Below are 20,302 nucleotides of genomic sequence, written 5' to 3' on the forward strand. Positions count from 1 at the left end.
CCTGACATGCTTTCTTACACCATCCCCCTCGTGACTCACTTCCCTGACGCTTTGGGCTTGAATTCTCTGTACTGTCATTGCCGAATGCTACCAGTAATACTCAAGCCCAGTGACTGATGAGGCCTGTCCTGGACTCCAGTCACAACTAGACCAACCTTTTCTCTCCCTAGCTCCATTTTCTCTCAACAACAGCCTGGAGAGGGGGATTTGGGAGCCCTACAACGAATTCCTACTCCAGCGCCTGCCTCGTCATGCGGCCATCAGTCCTAAAAGTCCTGCACCACCAAAGCACAAACTCTGGCAGGTCAATCCATCAATTGATAAGCATTTATTAAGCACCTGTAAGTGCCAAGCACGGAGGACGAAACAACCTTGACTATGAAGGAGTTAACATTCTAACAGCAAAGACAAGTTCATTTATATACAAAATAAATCTAAAAATAAAGATACAAGGTATTAGCAGTCGGGAGGATCAAGAAAGGCTTCATGAAAAGGTTAGTTAGTACAGTACATGAGCGGAGGGATTACTTTTCAGACACAGGGCTGGCCAAGGCAAAGGCAGTTTGGCTGGATCACAGAGACTGGAAACAAAGGTTGAAGCCAAGTAACGTTAAAAGCTAAGCAAAAATTTTATTTAATTCTAGAGGCAATAGGGAGCCACTGGAGTTTACTGAGTAGGGGAGTGACATGGTCAGATCCACACCCTGGCCACTATGGGAAGTATGGATTGGAGTAAGAAAGAAATAAGCATTTAGTAAGTGCTCACGATGTACCCGGAACTTTGCAAACATCTCATTTTATCTTCACAATAACCTGATGAGTCAGGTACCATAATTCCATATTACATTTGAGGAAACTGAGGCAAACAGGTTAAGTGATATGCCCAGGACCACACAGTAAGAGTCACAGGCTGTATTTGAACTCAGGTCTTCCTTAAACCAGACCTAGTGATCTATCCACTGTAACACTAAGTTTTCCTCAGCTTATGCTGGGAAGAGAATCAAAGCAGAATGACCAATGAGGGGGCCATTGCAGTAAGACCAGATGAGAAGTGGAAAAGGCCTGAGCAAAGGTTATTATTTAGTAGAGAGAAGGGGTCAGTTGTAAGACATGTCATGGAGGCAGAAACGGCAAAATTAGTCAACTGGTTAGATGTGTGCAAGGAGGGAGAGGTCCTACCAAGCTGGTGATGGATTACATGCTGCTGTCCAAGGACCAGGCAAGTTAAGTGAAGAGATTCGCCACCAGATTGTCCTTGGGCTGACAGCTTTTATAATCATGTCAACTCTCAGACCAATTATCAAGTTGCAGAAGAGCTGTGATCTATATTGGTTAGAGAAGTACTCCCACTTCGAAAATTACAGATCCCTGAAATATTAAATTAAATATTAGTATCTACTATCACCCTGAATGCACAGAATGTGCCAGATAGGAGTGGCACACACATATAACCCCTTAGGAGGATGGGAGTTCTGAACTGCAGTAGGACTAAAGCTGACCAAATGCCCACACCAAGTTCAGCACCAATATGGTGAGTCTGGTGGGGGCAGGGGAGACTGTCTAAGGAGGGTCAGAAATGGAGTTCATGATTCTGGAGAGACTGTCAGAGGGACCTGGTGAGAGAGAGAGAGAGAAAGACAGACAGACAGACAGAGAGACAGAGACAGAGACGACAGTGACAGAGAGACGAGAGAGACAGAGAGAGAGAGAGACAGAGAGAGACAGAGACAGAGAGACAGAGACAGAGGGAGACAGAGACAGACAGACAGAGACAGAGAGAAAGAAAGAGGAAAAGGGAGAAGGGGGAGAAAAACGAGAATGCATGGTATAGAGGAAAGTAAAAAGAAGTAGAGAGGGAAAAATTCAGTAGTGGCTTTAAAAATATAATGTGCAGGTTTCTTCTCTGTAAAAGAACATTTTCTATAACATTTGAGTTTCCATAAAACTCCTCCCCAATCTTTCCCCCCATGCATCTCCTGTGCCTAACCCAGAAAATTATGTGTGGGGAGTGACAGAATATTTTCTCCTCCTCCTTCCTTCTGCCGTTTGAGTAACAGGAGAAAATAAAGGGCATTGGTGCCCAGGCATACATTAACATGGTGAGGCTAATGACTGGGAAAAACTAGAGAAATGCGAATTATCGGGCAGCCAGAGCCAGAGAGGAAAGCAGTGGCAACGGGGGAAGAAGATGCCTTTGGTGTGCACTCTTCTCCTCATTTCCAATGGAAGGATGACCCAGAAATACTAGGGAGCCCTTCAAGACCGTACTCAAGACATGTCAGTTGGGAAAGGAACACACTGCTTCTTCCTTCTTCAAAATAATGGGAGAGATCAGGACCATGAAGAGTGATTTGTCCACAACCCTCCTCCAGAGTCAGCCAAGAAGGCATTACTGACCCAAACTCATGTACCACTCTCATCTCTACAGAACATATACTTTGTCCATGAGGACACAGAAGTATTTGTTGTCGTTCGACTGTTTTCAGTTGTGTCCAGCTCCTTTTGGCTCCATTTGGGATTAGCCATTTCCTCGTCCAGCTCATTTTAAACATGAGGAAACTGAGGCCAACAGAGCTGAGTGACCTGCCCCGGATCACACATAATGAGTAAGCATCTGAAGCTAGATCTGAAGTCAGAAAGACGAGTCTATCTACTGTGCCACCTAACTGCCCTTTCATAAAGATATCTATCTATATGAATGCTTAACACTGCACTAAGACATTCAGGACACTATACGTATTTTCTGAAGATATTACAATACCCAGTACTACAGTATCTGTATAACAGTATAAGTATAACCTAAAGGTGGACTCAGAATTGAACAGCAGGGGAGAGGACTAACATGTCTTCATGAAACTGCAAAGTTCTTTTTATGACCCTGAATTTTCTCTTAAAATAAGGAACCACCTTTTAAATATCAATATGCAATCAATATTGTTGTATGCCTGAAATTCAAGAAAAAACTGCAGGCTCTTCAGAATGGAAAATGAGCATCACTCAGGACACAATGAAGAGGCAGATGGTGGTAAGGAACAAGTAAGGAATTATGGAGAGCCAGAATAAAGGATTTGACATATTAAATAAGTCAAAAGGAAGATGTACCAATCAACTGGCAAGAAAGAAAGCAAGAGCCCTTGTGTTCTGCTGGCATCCTTGAGATAACGAAAAGTGAGGAAGGCATCTGAAACTGGGGTGGCCTCCCAGTGGCAAATTTACCAGAAGACTTGAAGAGTATGGCAATCAATAAGCATTTATTGGGTTGACCATGTGCCAGGCACTGTGCCCACACAGGTTGGGCAGGCACAGACAGCTTGCAATCTGTAACACTGAAAGGGATGCCAACATTGATGAAATCACCATATTTGGGCATAAAATAATTTTCATGGTGGTCTTTAAAAGTTTCTAGGGTATCATCTGTTGAAACCACAAGAAAGAAAAAGGCACCTGTTTTCAGCTGATCAGATCTCTGCATTTATGTCAATGACTCAGTAGTACGGAGAATACAAGATACTTCAGTGTTTATTCTTTCTTGATTTTAAAAAGGCACTTGATGTAGTATCACAAATCCCAATCTTTGAGGCGGTTAGGTGGCACAGTGAATAGAGCACTGGCCCTGAAGTTAGGAAGATCTGAGTTCAAATCTGACACTTAACACTTAACTCAGCTGCGTGACCTTGGGCAGTCACTTAACCCCAAGTGTCTTGCCTTCCCCCCTCCAAAAAGAAATATATCATGATCTTAAAGGCTCCTCCCCAAGAAGATATCTCTCCCGTGGACATATAAAGATTACACAGAATTTCTTGGCAAAAAGCAACCACGAAGTCAGTAGTCAATGATCCTTTGATTGTCATAAAGTGTGGCACAAAATGGGGGGAAAATGCCCAATGAAAGCACTCACCACCGGCACAGGCACATCCTATGCAAAGTTTAAATGGGAGAGAGATTCTCTACAGGTTAGATTCATGCATGCAGACTACTGTGCTGACTGCACTGGGTCCCAGAAGTGTACAAAGACCCCCTAAACAAAGTCCATGACCACTCCAAAGAGTGGTTTAGTGGACCTGAGAAACCATGCCCATAAAAAATTATGCATTCTGCCCATTCTACAGTTAGATAAGCAGCTCATTCAAGAAATTCACAAATACATGTATCTTGGATGGGTACTGCAAAAGGATAATGAGAAGGGCTGAAGATGATGAAAAGAATCGCTTACCTGTCCATTTGGGCAATGCTTTAAAAAAAGGAATTGGTGGTTTCTATCTTTCTTTGTAGCTCTCCAGTGTATAACACATACTAAGAACTTAACGCTTAACTAACTGTGTGATGTTGCACAAGCCACGTAATATCTCTGGGCTCAGTTTCTTCATCTGAAAAATCAGAGAGTAACACTACTAAGTTTTTTTTATTTTTATTTATTTTTAATTTATGGAATAAAGTAAGCCTTCCTATGACATAGCATAATAAAAGATGATTGCACGTGAAACTACAAATCTATTCTACACAACTTGCTATTCCTTTTAAATATATGAAAGTTATCATGTAATTTTTTTATCCCTCCCCCTAGAGATGGCTACCATTAGACACAAATGTGTATGTGTATGTATTTATATATACAGTATATATGTATATAACCATTCTATATCTACTTCTATTTATCTGTTCCTTCTCTCCATGGAGATACTTAATATAATAGTTCAAAATGACTTGTTCTCTCCAAGCTGTTCTTAAAATACTGCCATTACATTCTCTTGGTTTGGCTCCCTTTGCTCTCCATTATTTCCTGCCAATCTATCCCCGTTTTTCCAAGACCACAGCAGCATTCCATCACAATCACATACCACAACTTGTTCAGTCATTCCCCAAATGATGAGCACCCCTGTAATTTCCAGTTCTCTTCAAGTCCCTTCCATAATCTTACTTATGGCAGGGTTCGGTTCTTTGCATACAAAGGACAGATGCTCTGGGATGCAGGATGTTCTGGCAGTCAGGAAGACTGCTTTTTCTGCTCTGCCAAGACAAAGGCAGCCTCATGTAAACTAGGTGTCAGAGACAATTATTTAAGGAAGGGATAGATAGGGATAGGGACTGGACTTCACTGGGAGAAGGAACTCCCAAGGGATGAAACTCCCTCCAGAGGGAGCCTTAAAGTAGCCAGCATCGTGTAAGTTGTCCTTTTCCTTAATCCTGAGGATTTCCTGTCAAGTAACCGATATTAGCAAAGCAAAGTTAACCTGCCTCAACAAAAATGTACCACTCAGCAAAAATAAAATAAAAACCCAGATTCAAATTTACACCCTGGGTACTGCAAAAAGTCAGACTTCGATCTCACAGCCTTCCCCAACTCTGGGGATCATGAAAACGGACTGGGTCCCTTGTTTTACTGCTAAACTATGCTGATTCAACTCCTGGCCTTCTCTGAGGGCAGATGACAGCCTTGAAGGAAGCTGGTTTGATATCACTCCCTAAAGTCATAATCAGAAAATATAGGAACAATGTTTCTCTCCCCAGACAATCAGGACAGAGCTACTGTAAGTGTCAAACATAAAGTCAACCTCAGTACCCCACTTTTTAATGCACATTCAAGCACAGGAGAGGGTAGAGGGTAATGCTGATAGCCCCCACAAACATATTTTTTAGTAATTTTTTCCCCTTTCCTCACTGCCTCTTCCAATTGCCCAATTGTGCCTTTGAGAAGTGGAGCTCCATAGTATTTCAGGAATTTTATTTTTTGGCTGCCGTTGTTCCAGTGCTGAACTTTTAGCTTGTCATAAAGTTAATGTGCTATTCAGTGTTCATTCTAGGTAAGACTGTGGGGCTGTGTATTTTCTGCCACCCCTCTCAAGGCCATTATCTGTAATTACCCATTACCATGCATAATTATTTCTCCTAGCCTGGTCTATGACCTCTAGGACTTTATGCCGTCACAGCTCACTGCACCATCTTATCAAATTTGTGAAGGAAGCTTTTTTGACCTTTACTGCTTTTCAATGCATGGACAAAAGCTGCCAGTAAATTGTCTAACAGGTATAGCATGATTTATCACAGGTACACTGTGGGAGCACACAAGACATAATTTAGTCAGGAAGATTCCAAATCACCTACCCCCTTCCTGGGTCAGGCCACCAGCAGCAGCAACCACTACCTCAGGGAGCTGGGGACTTTCTCCCCTACCCCGGTTCGCCAATGGGCAACCAGAAGACAGACCAGTGCCACCTTCCACCATTGCACTGAGGGCATCTCAAACCTTTCCTGTCCCCAAGCCAACCCTCACTGCCCACTACCCACTACCCAGCTCCTACAAATTATAGGATCCCCAATGGCAGTTGATTATTGATTCCCACTTTTAAATCCCCAAACCTCTCTGATCCTTGAACCTATTATCCTCTAGGTAGGGGAACAACTATCCCTCCTAACAAGTTTATTGGGAATTACCATTCACCTTGTAACCTTCCGTGTCAGAACCTCAAGTACTACCTGTCATGAACTGGGCATGAACATTTATATGTTGTCTTCATCAATCAGAATATGAATGGCCTGAGGTCATGGAATGTCTTGATTTTTCTATTGAAAAACCAGGTGTTAGGAACACAGTAAACAAGTTTAAAATACATTTCCATTCAACTTCCAGAATTATCTACCCCACCTGTTGAGACCCACCCTTAAGGTAAAACAAAGATAAAACATAAGTAACTTTCAATTACATCAGAGAGACCCTATGAAGTATCCGTATCCCTTCCCTCCTTCCCTTCCTTTGTCTTTAGTTGTATCACTACCTAACAGCACTTCTGCCAAAACAGGGAGCAGTGAGACAGAGGAGATAAAATTCTCATCATAAAAAATTCTCATCATAAAGGCAACATTTATTAAGCAGATTTTTAAAATACGGAAACCTTTGGGAGCAAAAAAGTTTGAAATTAAAAGCTAAATTTAATTAATTTTTATTATCCACAGACTTACATCATACATAGTAATAGTTAGCATTTATATGTGTCTGTGTATTAAGCATTTATAAGTAGTTTTATATATTTATTTACGAGTTACAGGTGTGTGTACATGCAAAGACATGCACATGCTTTACAATTATCTCATTTTACCCTCACAACCACCAGGTGAGAAAAACCAAGGCAGGCAGGGCCACAAACCTAGTAAGAGTCTTGAGACCAGGGCTGGATTTGAACTCAGGTCTTCCTTCTGACTGCAGGTACAGTGCTCTATCCACTGCACCCCCTAGATACCTCTCTGTATCCCCAGGAATAAGACAGGGGGAAAACTGAATTCGGCTTGTTTTTACTTCGGCTTTGCATCAAGAAGGTATTTAGGATCTTGGTCTTAGAGCCAGAAGAGGATTCAGAAGTCCCTGAATCTAGGCCTCTCATTTTACAGATGACTCTGGGAAACTCAGTTTCATTACCTGTAAAATGAGAGAACGAGACCTCCAAGTCCCCTTCTGCGTATCATCTTCTTACCCTCCCTAAGAGATTCCCTTTGACTACTGGACATTCTGCTACATCAGTCTTTTCCAAAAAAACAAACAAAGAAAAAATCCACATTCCTTTAACTCCTAGCTCCCCCCCCACACACAATGGCAACAGGAGTTCTGTGAGAAAAATTTAATGCTAGCCATCATTTCCTCAGATTCCGAGGGGGAGGAAAAGACAAAGCTAGAAACAAAACACTTAGTGGAGAGTGGTCTTCTGTCTCAAGGAGGCAAGTCAGGAATGGTCAGCACACTGACAAAGGCTCGGGGTTAGAGAAAACATCTATTAAGCTAAGGGCTTACAATACACTGGGAAATGGACCAAGTCTCAGGCAGCAGGGAGGAAGGATACTGGGTGGGAAGTCCTGCCTAAAACAGTGTCCCTAGGTAGTGGGGTAACAAATGACACGTTTCTGAGGATCAAAGCAAAAGAGGAACTTGCTAGTATCACAGCTAGAACAGAAGCAAAAGTCCTAGTGTAAATCAAACTGATGATGGTGAAACTTTGGTGAAATTACTGGAAAAAAAAATATTCTTTCCGTATCATGGAGGCTAGGGGAATGGCACCCCTGAATCTAAAAAAGCTGCAAAAAATTTTTGGCCCTCCTTTTGCAATTTAAACAACACAAGGTATGAAAAACTCAAGATGCAAAGATCACTGCTAGGTGTGACATGAGAGATTGCAGTAAACATGCTTGACATCTCCAAACAGTGCATAAAACCACATTTCTTCTACTACAAACTTAATTTTAAGAAAAAAAAACCTGTGTAGCTATTCATTTACCTTATTAAACAGTAAAATCCATACTGTATGGGTAATATACACAGGATATATATTTTATGCATTTATGAGTTACTAAACTTTTTAAGGTATCTCTACATTTCTGGTCTTTGTGTGTCATCTACTGGCTTTCATATTATTTTGGCAAACCTCTACTTTTTACTTATTTTAATTTTAAAGAAGAAATTGTGCATATTTATGGTATTAAGAGAAAATATGTTAAAACTAGCCGTGTAACCTTGGGCAAGTTACTTAACCCCAATTGCCCTCCAAAAGGAAAAAAAAAAGAGAGAGAGAGAGAAAATATGTTGATATTATTCAATACCATGCATTATTCTAGGCATTTCTGAGTTTCTAAACTTTTTCTGTGTCATCTGCTGGCTTTCATGTGCAAATCTCCCCAAAAAATTACCATTTAATTTCTTATGCCAACTCACAAGCAGCAATGGGAAAATTCATGATGGAGAAGGGACAACTGTGTCTTTTTTCTCCAATGATCTCAAAGTTCTTTAGAAACATCCGTCCAAAGATCCTCTTTGATAAGCTCATTAGAAGTAGAAATATTTGTAGATGTTAGGAATTCTGCCCAAGTAGGATTTCTACTCAACCCAATAATGGTAACACTTAGGGCTTACAAAGGGTTTTTACATACATTCTCTCATTTAAGTCTCACAAAAACCTTCTGAGGATAGTACTGCATACACTAACATCATCCCCATTCTAGAAATGTGAAAACCAAGACTCAGAGAAGTTACTTGCCCATGGTCACAGAGGAAGAGACAGATTCAAACTCGGGTCTCAAACCAAAGTCCAGTACGTCTTTCCTTAACATCACACCACTCTCTATAGCTGGGACAGGAGTTGTAGGAAGAAAAAAGCGCAATGTTTTCTTAGGACTCTTAGCCAATGGCAAGCAAATGGCAGCATACCCAATAGAAAGATGGAAAAAATTAGACCAAAAAAAAAAGGCAGCGAAAGGACGTAAAAAGTTAATGAAATCAAAAAAATAAAAATAAAAGTTAATGAAATCTCCGAAGTCCAGCTTAAATATTGTACTAAGGGGGCAGCTAGGTGGTGCAGTGAATAGAGCACCGGCCCTGGAGTCAGGAGGACCTGAATTCAAATCCAGCCTCAGATACTTAACACTTACTAGTTGTGTGACCTTGGGCAAATCACTTAACCCCAACTGCCCTGCTTTCCCCCCTTCAAAAAGCAAAAGAAAAAAAATATTGGACTAAGGCAAAGAAATGAGCATTTATGTATTCATGGCTAGTTGATTTCTATATAGTCCTATTACAGTAAAATAATAGATACAGTATTACACTAAAATCCACAGGGGCAGGGCAACAGTGGTGAAGAAAAGAAGACAAATTCATCTGAACAATTTGTGGTGTTAGGGTGAAGTAAAACCAAACTGGAGAGGAAATGGACAGGAAGGTTATATATAGGATTAGTGGGGGCTGCTATCTATATCCTAGGAGTGAATGTTCACACTAAGGAGACCCCAGATCCAATCAAATCATCAAACTAAGAGAACAGAAAAGACATAAAAACAAAACTGCCATTTCAGTGAGCAACGGGAATTGATGGGAGTGTGAACCAGACCAAATGTTCCAATAACAGTATTCTAACAACCTGCAATAAGAAGCTTTAGTTTTAAGCTTTAGAACATTTTTTATAAGTCTCTAGCACCGAATGCTTTATGATTTTATCATGGATTGGGTCAAGAAAACAGAAAAGGATCAAATCAACCAGGCCTCAAAAAGCAAGGTATGAGTCTAGATGAGATGAAGAGAAATGCTGATAGAATCCACTTCTAATAAGAAGTGAAATCAGGAGTTAGGAGGAACCATAACTACAGTGGCAGTTTAGAAAGGATGGAGGGAATCAGAAATTTAGTTGGTACTTGAGACTATTTCCCAAAAGACCTTCCTGGAAAAACTAAGCAGCGTAAGCATTTTTCAGACCTTTGGGAAACATACTATTTTTATGATTAATATTTAAATGTAGCTGCACCTTTCCATATTAATTTCAGTATGGCCTAATTTTTTCACAGGGATGTTTCACTTACCACACTCTTCCCCCAGACTATGTCCCCAGTTTGGTGCTTATAAGTTGGGGGGACACTTCTCACCAATTTCAAGTGACCCTGTGGATTTGCCTTGCTAAAGCTATGCAAGCCCTCACCAGTGGGTTTGCCATTAACAATGTATTTACTAAAACAGAACACTAAGAACAAAGGCTATTAAAGATTCCTCTCATAAATCCCAAGTATCCTCTTCCACAAATACAGAGTCCACGGGAAGAGTGGTCATTAACTTATGAATACAGTAGTGCAGTGGGGCACACATGTAAGGTACGTGTGGCAAGGCTGTCTGGACCTCCAGTGAAGTGGCCCATGAATGTCCTTCCTCTCCTCACGAAGTTATCTCTGCTGGGTGGAATGCTCAGCTAAAGTCCCGAGGACCACTCCTCTGTCACTCAAATGCTAAGGTCAGTTCCCTCCCATGAAGTGAAATGCTGCCTCAGTTTGACTATGCCTGGCTCTGGTGTCTGTTAGAATTCTCTCACCTGTGCCTTCTTTCAGGGCAAGTATCTCCATTAGGAAATACCATGGCGAGTGAGAGTTAGGAGGTAGCAATCGCAGAGTAATTCCCCCTCAAGGGCTAGTTTCTTTCTTACCTGACTGTGAGAGCAGGTGAGCTTAGCTTTTTAAGAGCCACGAAGGGCATGGCCAATCATTCAGCAAACCTCTGCCCATTGCAGCTCAATCAAGGAAAAACTTACTTGAAGTGCCAATGAGGGGATGACAAGGTGTGACAAGATGACATATGTAAAGATAGTTTAATACTCTCTTATCTGTCCCTCTTTTTCTGTGATTATTTCCTGCGCTTCCTAGGCTAAGAAAGTGTCAAAACTTTCTCTCTTCTCCCTATATTCTCTCTCCAGGTAAACATCCGCTGACTATGGAAAAATCCAAAGGAGTGTTTTGGGGTGTTCATGGTCTCAAATTCTGGTTAGCTCTCTAACGACCTAGAAGGCTCAGCAGAGATCATACTCTCTACTACACCGCCTGCCTCTCCTGTCAAGGGTCTTATTGCTATTTGGACCCACATTAACATCAAAGCTAATAGTAATATAGCTAAAAGTAATAGGAATTACTTCCTGAAAATGGCACAACTGCAGGGACAGAGGGTTACTCCAATAAGCTGCCCCCCTTTTCTTGCTTCCCTTTTAAAATAAAGTAAGGACGCCCCTTGGCTCCACTTCCACTGGTTCCAACTGTAACTAGCTTTATACTCTTCTCTCCTTAACTATAAACTATATTTAATCGAGGCACAGAAAATAAAGCATTTTTTAAACAAAGTTTGATGTCTTAAAGTTTTATAATAGGTCAAGTCTAAGATTCAAATGGCTGTACTTAACCATTACTAGCCAAGATGCTATTTTTCAAAAAACATTCAGCTCTAGGTGCAGCAGTAACTTCTGCCAAAGGTTGGATAAAACCCCGTACAGTGAGAGCCGGGATTTCACTTCTGTCTCTGTGCTTTGCTCTGATCCCCGGCCACCACTCACCACAGTCAGCCAGCAGAGATGAAAGGTAGGACGGCTCAGTCCGCATCCCTTTGTCGCCATTACCAAGGAGGGAAACCTGAAAACCTATGTCTGTGAGCTAGAGGCAGCATCTGTTTTTTGTGTGTCTGTGTCTGTGTGGAAGATTTCCTCACCCCCCAACTGCTAGTCACCCCCCCAAAAAACAGTTACCCTAAGTTTACGTTGTCTATTTCGCATGTACTTACCTTTGTATGTGTCTCCCCAGGCGAATGTAAGATCCTTGAGGGAAGAGACTGACTTCTGTCTTTGTGTTCTTACATCAATAATCTCTCATTCAGTTGTTTTCCAGTGGTGCCTGACTCTTTGTGACCCCTTTCGGGGTTTACTTGACAAAGATACTGGAGTGGCTTGACATTTCCTTCTCCAGCTCATTTTACAGATGAGGAAACTGAGGCAAACAGTGTCTGAGGTCAGATCTGAACGCAGGAAGAGGAGTCTTCCTGACTCCAGGCCCAGTATTCTTTTTTTTAAAGCAATCGGGGTTAAGTAACTTGCTCAAGGTTACACGGCCAGTTATTACTTCTGGGTGTGGTGCTGAGTATCTGAGCCCGGATTTGATCCAGGTCATCCCGACACTGGAGCCGGTGCTCTTACTCGCTGAGCCACCTGGCCACCCCTAAGCAATTGGGGTTAAGTAACTTGCTCAAGGTTACACGGCCAGGTGTTTCTGGGTGGATGCTAAGTGTCTGAGCCCAGGATTCGATCTCCAGGTCTTCTCAACACTGGAGCCGGTGCTCTTACTTGCTGTGCTACCTGGCCGCCCCTAGGCCCAGTATTCTATCCACAGCACCATCTAGCTATTCAATAATTCTAAAGGCCTTATTTAAAAATTTAATAATTTAAGTGCCTATAATTATAGACACTTAAAGACTGTGTACTGTTTGACTGACTATGAAAAACCATGGCATATCATTTGACCCACAGAGGGTTGGGAGGACAGAGCCAAGAATCAAGTATCTTCATGGGCTAAAGAACTGAGCTAAACTTATTAAGATGAAATTCAGCAGGGATAAAAGTAAAGTCTTACACTTGACCAAAAAAATCAACTTCACAAGTGCAAGATGGGGGGATGGGGAGACCTGGTTAGGGAGCAGTTGTTTTAAAACCTTTCTGAGGGTTTAGCGAACTACAAATTGAATATTATTCAGAAGTGAGATGCAGCTGCTGCCCAAAGAGGCTGATGCAGTCGTGGGCTGCACTGAGCGAGGCACAGTTCTCAACAACAGGGAGGCGATCGTCCCCCCCTGCTCTGTCCTTGTCAGACCTCATCTGAAGCATCCTGTGCAGTTCTGGATGAAATAATTTAAACAGGACATTGATAAGCCAGAGGGTTTTCCAGAGTCAGGATAGTAGAGGGCCTTGAGTCAACGTCATTTAAAGATTGGTTGCGGGAGCAGGATGTGATCAGTCCTGTAGAGAGAGCAGGATGTAATAGATATCTTCAAATATCTGACGGTCCAACATGTGGAAAAGGGATAAGGTTTGAAAAGGGCCACAGCAGGGGCGGCTAGGTGGCACAGTGAATAGAGCACCAGTCCTGGAGTCAGGAGGACCTGAGTTCAAATCCAGCCTCAGACACTTAATACTTACTAGCTGTGTGACTTGGGCAAGTCACTTAACCCCAATTGCCTTGCTTTTCCCCCTCAAAAAAAAAAAAAAAGAAAGAAAGAAAAGGGTCACAGAGGATGGTACAAAGATCAATGACCTGGAATCTCCAAAAGGGAAAATTTAGACTTGTTATTAAAAAAAAATTTCTAACAATCAGAGTTGATCCCATATGCCTCAAGAGATTGAGTTCCCCTTCTTCACAGTGTTCAGGAAGAGGTTGTACGACCCTTGGTCAGCAAGGTTATTCCTTCCTCATAAGGATTCCTTTTGTGTTTGGGCTGAACTAGGTGATCCCTGTTGAACTAGGTCGTATGACTTTTTACTTCTGTGAGACATTGCTTCTATATGAATTTTCAATACAAGACAACACAGCTTTAGGCACCCAATTCTGTTAATTAATCACAAAGTCCAGGGGCCTTCAGCGCTCATCAGAAAACCTGATGCAACCCTCAACCCAAATAATTATTACTTAGGACCAGGCATGTATTGTTAACTGCCATTTCTGAAAGACAAGAACATATAAAGGTAACTGTAGCCAGGAAACCAATTACAACTAGGTTTTTCTCATCTAACAATCTGCTTTACTGAGTCACAAGGGAACCAAGTTCCTTGAAAATTAACCTTGTTCTCCTATACTCTATCTCCACTAGAAAGTGAGCTCAGTACTCATCAAAACAGATCTCCTGGAACCTTAGAAAAATCTGCTGGTCCAGTACATCTTGTAACTTCCATGGAGGTCAGCAGTATCACGTTAATTCTATAAAAAATTACACAGTTGTAAGCCAAATATAAGCCCTATCTTCTGGAAAGTTGGCCAAGTCTGTGGGCAGTGGCTGGCATGATCCACAAGTACATCAAATGCCAACTTCACCAATGTTTCTCAAGGCTTATCCTGTTGCAAGAAGAATACAGATTTGACTATCAAGGGGAGAAATACTTAACCAAAAGAAAAAAAGAAAGAAAAAACCCAAGGAGGCGAGAGTTATTATCTGAGCTCAAAAATATAAGCATACTCCTACTTAGATACAAGTTGTAAACTTAGTTTTAAACTATCAAAAGAGTGATGAAAACAGTACTACAAAACAAAAAGAAACAGGAATTTGAAAATCTTAACCATCTTGAAACATTGTTAGTGTCAAATTTCTTTTTTATATTTTATAGACTAGAATATACAGAAAAAGCATAGAGATAGACTTTTCCTAGTTTCAATCCTCAGAATCTCTCAAATTATTTTCATAAATATAAGGGGATACGATTGCATTGGCAAAGAGAGCACCTTCTATCAAGCAACTTACAGAGCAATGAGAGGAGAAATAACCTGCCAGTGATCATAAAGCCAGGATGTGTCAAAGGCATAACTTGAGTCCAGGTCTTCCTTAATTTAAAGAGGCCCATGAACCAATCCACTATGCTGCCTCATGTGAACTGTTGTCATCGTTACTATTGTAATCAATATTTCTAAAGCTACAGGCTTTTATGGTTGGAAGAAATGTTAGAAAGTCAATCTGAGAGAGAAAGAAGGAAAGAGAGAGAGGAGAGAGACAGAGGAGAGAGAGAGACAGAGAGGAAAGGAGAGAGAAAGGAGAGAGAAGGAAAGAGACAGAAGAGACAGAGGAAAGGAGAGAGAAGGAATGAGAGAGAGAAGGAAAGAGAGAAAGGAGAGAGAGAAGGAAAGAGAAAGAAGAGAGAAAAGAGAGAAAAGAAAGGAGAGAGAGAGAGAGAGAGAGAGAGGACTTAAAATCTTTGCTAAACCTGTTTCCCTTAGGTCTGGCATCAGGGAAAAAGACAAGGCCAACTTCACCAATGTTTCTCAAGGCTTATCCTGTTGCAAGAAGAATATGGATTTGACTATCAAGGGGAGAAATACTTAACCAAAAGAAAAAAAGAAAGAAATATCAGTAGATCACCAGAATATTAAGTTGAACATCATTCCCCCTACAGGCTGAATAAACATAGCACTTTTCCCCAATAACTGAATCACCTTGGAGAAGAACTCAAAGTTTTATTTACTCATAGGTATAGACTTAGAGCTGAAAAGTCCCCCAGAAGTTATTAATACAACCATTATATACATGTGGAAATTAAGGCCCCAAAGTTGTGTTTTCAAGGTCACTCAGAGCCAAGATATAGACCCACGTTCTCTGATCCCAGATTCAGTATTTTTTCTATAGCATTTTAAACCTTACTAAGCACTTTAGAAATCTCTATCTCATTTTATCCTCACAACCCCAGGAGGTAGGTGAAGAGATAGATAGATAGATAGATAGATAGATAGACAGACAGACAGACAGACAGACAGGCAGACAGACAGACAGACAGACAGACAGACAGATAGATACACACACATACATGTTATCCTCATTTTATAAATGGTGAAAAGTGAAGCAGATGGAGATTAATTGACTTGGCCAGGGTCACTCAGTTAGCAAGTGTCTGAGGCTGGATTTAAACTCAGGTCTTTCCAACTATCCTGAGGATAACAGAGGTCAAGTGATTTGCACAGTCACTCAGCTAATAAGTTCCAGAGGGTGAATTTGAAATCAGATATTACCAATTATCTTTATTTTATATATGGAGAAAGTGAGGCAGACAAAGGTTAAGTGACTTGCCTAAGATCTGGTTTGAACTCAGGTCTTTCCAACTCAAGGTATACGGCTCTATTCACTGTGCCAGTCAAATGTGTTCTCCTTTTTTAGTTTCTTAGCTGCTAAATTGTGATCTGTTCTGTTTTCATTAAGCTTTTAATATTTGATATTTCAAGGACATTTATCAACACTTTCCTATGTCTATCAAATCCACATTTTTTCCTATCTGTTTCACTTGTTATGTTTGTTTGCTATTCCACATTTTCCCTTCATTTACATTCTTTCCGCTCTAAGGGCCTGGGTTCAAAGACAATTGTATAAATAGTAGACTTCCAACTGGAAGTCCACTCAGAAATCACTACAGAAAGAGACATAAAACTGATTCAGGAGTTTCAGGGACTATGTATCAAGTTATGATACTGGGGGCTAAGAAGAGAGTTTTGGTTCTAAAAAGACCCAAAAAAGTGGCAATAAATTTGGAACATTGAATCTATAACAAAAACAAAGAAAGGAAGGAAAAGAAAGAAACAAGAAACTCTATCAGTGGCTTCTTTTTAGGACAGAGGGACCAAGAAACTGAAAACAAGCATCCACAGAAGCAACAATGTTATGGTGAGAGGATTTTGGAGCTGTCCAGATTTGAAACAGTGAAAATATTATTAAAGATGCTTTTGTGTAGGGGGATGTACCAAAAAAAAGCAATCAAGGAGAAGGAAGAGAAATGTATTTCTAAGCAATGTGCAAGTATCATAATTTTTGTAACTGTTTATCATAGAGAGATTTGAATGTTCATGCTCACTTATGATTTCCCTCTAATAAAGGTAGGATGAACCATTTTAATATCATACATAAGCGTATGTCCACTGGAAGTTCAGCTAGAAACTCCCGTGTGTGTGTGTGAGTGCGTGTGCACACAAGCATGAAACAAACCCAAAAGAATGTGGAGGCTTAGATTATTACAAGCCAAAATAAAGATGTTGCAGATTTACATGAATAGCTAAAATAAGCCAGATGGACAGACAAGGCGAAAAAATTATATTTGAACAGTGAGACAGGGAAGGATAACTTAAGAAAAATCTAGAAAATAGTATGAAGAAACAGACTATTAAAGTCCGAGGGGACAAAAATAAGAAGAGAAACAGAGTCAATGTAGATTAAATATAGAAGGTTTTAAGCCAATTACAAGAGATCAAAGAGAACATGAGAAGGGAGGAGATTTGCAAGTAACTGGGGTAGGAGACCTTGGGGAGAAATATGACCAGGATAAAATCATTATAGCTTACACTAAAAATAATACAGGGAGTGAGCTTATAGTAGGAATTCACAAGGGACGACTCAAAAGGCAACAGCAACATGGTCACAGAAATCAAAATATTTTTTAAAAGCTCATGCAAACTTTGGGAGGGAATGTGGATCTAATACATTAGAACAAAATGTTTAATGATCCTCATCACTCAATACTCCTGCATTAACAAAACAAAATGCATAAATGAAAACTTCCAGTACCCACAGCTTGCTTTCTAGGTTATTGTGCAGGCTACACTATGCAGTTACACAGTAAACAGCTGAGAGTTCTAAGTAGCTCAAATTCATTCTTCACTACATTTTATGTTTCTGAATTTGCCCCTCCAAAGGAAAAAAGTGACACGGCCATTTCTGCAACATTAATTTCTCATGACTGAAAACCTTCCACAGATTTTCATGAGACTATACCAGATTATTGAAGAAAGAACGATAATTGGTTTTTACACATGATGCTAATAAAGAGATGGTCACATTACAACTTTGGGGAATTAACTGGAAAAAAAAATCTAACAGCCTCAGTTTGTAGTCCTTTAGAAAGGGTTCAACATTAGGAAGACTAATTCAAATCTTGCCTTCAACACTACTAACTGTGTGACTCTGGGCAAGTCATTTAACCTCTACTGCCTCAGTTTCCACAACTTGTAAAATAGGGATAGAGCAGCTAAGTATATATAATAGAGTGATGGACCTGGAGTCAGGAATATCTGAGTTCAAATCTGACTTCACTTACTCACTGTGACCCTGTGCAAGTCACTTAACCCTGTTTGCCTCAGTTTCCTCGCCTGTAAAAAGAGGGAAAATAAAACGGCAAAGACACTGGAGTGGTCTGTCAAGAAAACTCCAAATTGGGCCAGGAAGAGTCAGACACAACTGAAATGACTGAACAACAAAAATTACATTATTTTAACACGTTAAAGGAATTTAGTATTCCATAAATCCCAACACCAGAAATGGCAGCATGGGGATTTCAGCTAAATGGGCTACCGATATCCAAAATATATAGTACCACGACAGCCCTCATTTCTCCAGAAATAAAGCTCTGGCCAAACTGAATGCCCCTCAACAGCATGGTCCCCTGCAAAATGGACGGACTCGTGTCCCGTGATGACTCATGGACCAGCCCAGTTAAGTTCACAGATGTTTTTAGACCACAATGACTAACCGTGAAGCATCGGTAGAGGGAGTGGGGATCTTGTTCAGCCATTTTTAGTTGTGTCTGACTCTTGGTGACCCATTTGGGAACAAAGGGAGCTAAGGTACACGTCATCCCTATGGACATCGCCACAAGTAACTACTCTGCTGCTCAGCTCCTCTCCGGCTCCCTTGATCACATTTTACCTTGTATTAGCCATACAACATAAACTCCTTGAGGACAGGTACAATTTCCTTTCTGTCTCTGAATCCTCAGATAGTAAAAATAGAAGCTAGCATTTATGCAGCACTTTAATGGTAATAATAGCATCCACCTCACAGGATTGCTGCTAGGAGTTAATAATAAACTGCTTTATAAAATCTTATTTTCCAGATGAAGGAGCTGAAGCACAGAAAGGCCATGCCTCGCCCCATCACACAGCTAGGGAAGAACTGAGGCAGGACTTGCAATCTTGCATTTGGAACTCAGGACCCTTCAGCACTCTCCCTTTCATCTTGCATTCCCCGTCCCACCAAATAGTCTTCGATGCAATGACCCTGGGCTCCTGGCTGTTCCGCACACAAGACAACACTCCGTCTCTTGACCCTGGGCATTTCCCCTTCCCCTTTCCTGAAAAGCTCTCCCTCCTCATCTCTGCCTTCCGGCTTCCCTGGCATCCTTCACAAATCCCACTTACTATGAAAACCTTTCCCAGTTTCTTAAGTTGAACGCCTTCCCTCTACTGATGATTTATCTTGTATAAAGCTTATTTGTACATAGTTATTTGTATGCTGTCTTGCCCATTAGATTGTGAGGGCAAGAACTGTCATTTTCTTTTCTTTGTATTCCTAGTATTTAGCACGATGCTTGGTACTTAATTTTTTTTAGAAAGTTCCTTCTAATTCCCAATTCCACCTCTCTAAACTACCTCAAAGGCTGGCACAGGTACCTGGTACATGGCACCACTCTATCCACTACAGGGCTTAAAACTACCTCAAAGGTGCCTGGCACTTAATAAATAAATGCTTACTGATTGTTTCTGGTTATTTATGTACATATCTCTCTCCTTTACCTTTTTATATAAACCAATGGGCCCTAGAACGATGCCATTTGCTGAACTTGGTTGAAATGAATTAACAAGGAAGCAGCAAGAAGCCTGAAATTATCGTTTATCAAGGTAGGCCTTTGGGGTACTGTGAACAGAGTGACTTATTCCAAAATGAGAAGTCACATCTCTGAAAATATACTGTCTTCCCGAACCTCCAATGAAAGAGATGTAAGTAATCTAGAGACTCCTTTCACAACTTATCTCTGGAACAGCGCACGAGGAGGGCTTGGGAAACAAAGCCTGGTCTTCACAAGGGCAGAACCTGCCTACTTTCTCATCTGTCCTCTGTGCAGGGGTGGGGGGGCAGAATCTGTTCCCAACTCCTCCAGGGGTCCCTTATCGAAGGAGCATTCCAGGCCAGTCCTTTACAATAGACTATCTAACCTGCTCTCAACAGCACAGCACACAGGAGAATGGCACGTCCTCGCCCAACTGTCTTTCTCAGGCACAGAGTTTTGTTGTATTTTTTTCCTTCAGTTCTGACCAATTTTTCTCCTCCTTTCAGATGTGAGCTTTTGTTCCTGTCAAGCTGAGGTCCATCCCTGTAAATAATCCCTCCCTCCACCTTATATTACCTTTCAAATATTTATAGAGACTGTTATTTTCCTTCTCTCTGAGACATTCATCATTTTTTGTTGCCATTCTTTTCAATTGTTTCTAGTTTATCTATGTCTTTAGGGGGGACATGGTG

At 41.0% G+C, this 20,302-nt stretch overlaps 1 protein-coding gene across 2 annotated transcripts in view; it reads right to left on the reverse strand.

The window, feature by feature from the left end:
- DMRT1 (doublesex and mab-3 related transcription factor 1) overlaps positions 1-20,302 on the reverse strand; it is a 147,789-nt gene that overhangs the window by 92,083 nt on the left and 35,404 nt on the right. The window contains exon 3 of one of the 2 annotated variants that reach the window (XM_069088197.1): positions 10,619-10,633. The exons of the other annotated variant lie outside the window; for it this stretch is intronic. Within the exon in view, the coding sequence (XP_068944298.1) occupies positions 10,619-10,633 (15 nt within the window). The remainder of the gene's footprint in view (positions 1-10,618; positions 10,634-20,302) is intronic. 2 annotated transcript variants of the gene reach the window in all.

This window comes from Petaurus breviceps, unplaced genomic scaffold (genome assembly GCF_028583685.1).
Source record: "Petaurus breviceps papuanus isolate PSGF00001 unplaced genomic scaffold, PetGlider_PUasm1.0 118, whole genome shotgun sequence".
NCBI lineage: Eukaryota > Metazoa > Chordata > Mammalia > Diprotodontia > Petauridae > Petaurus > Petaurus breviceps.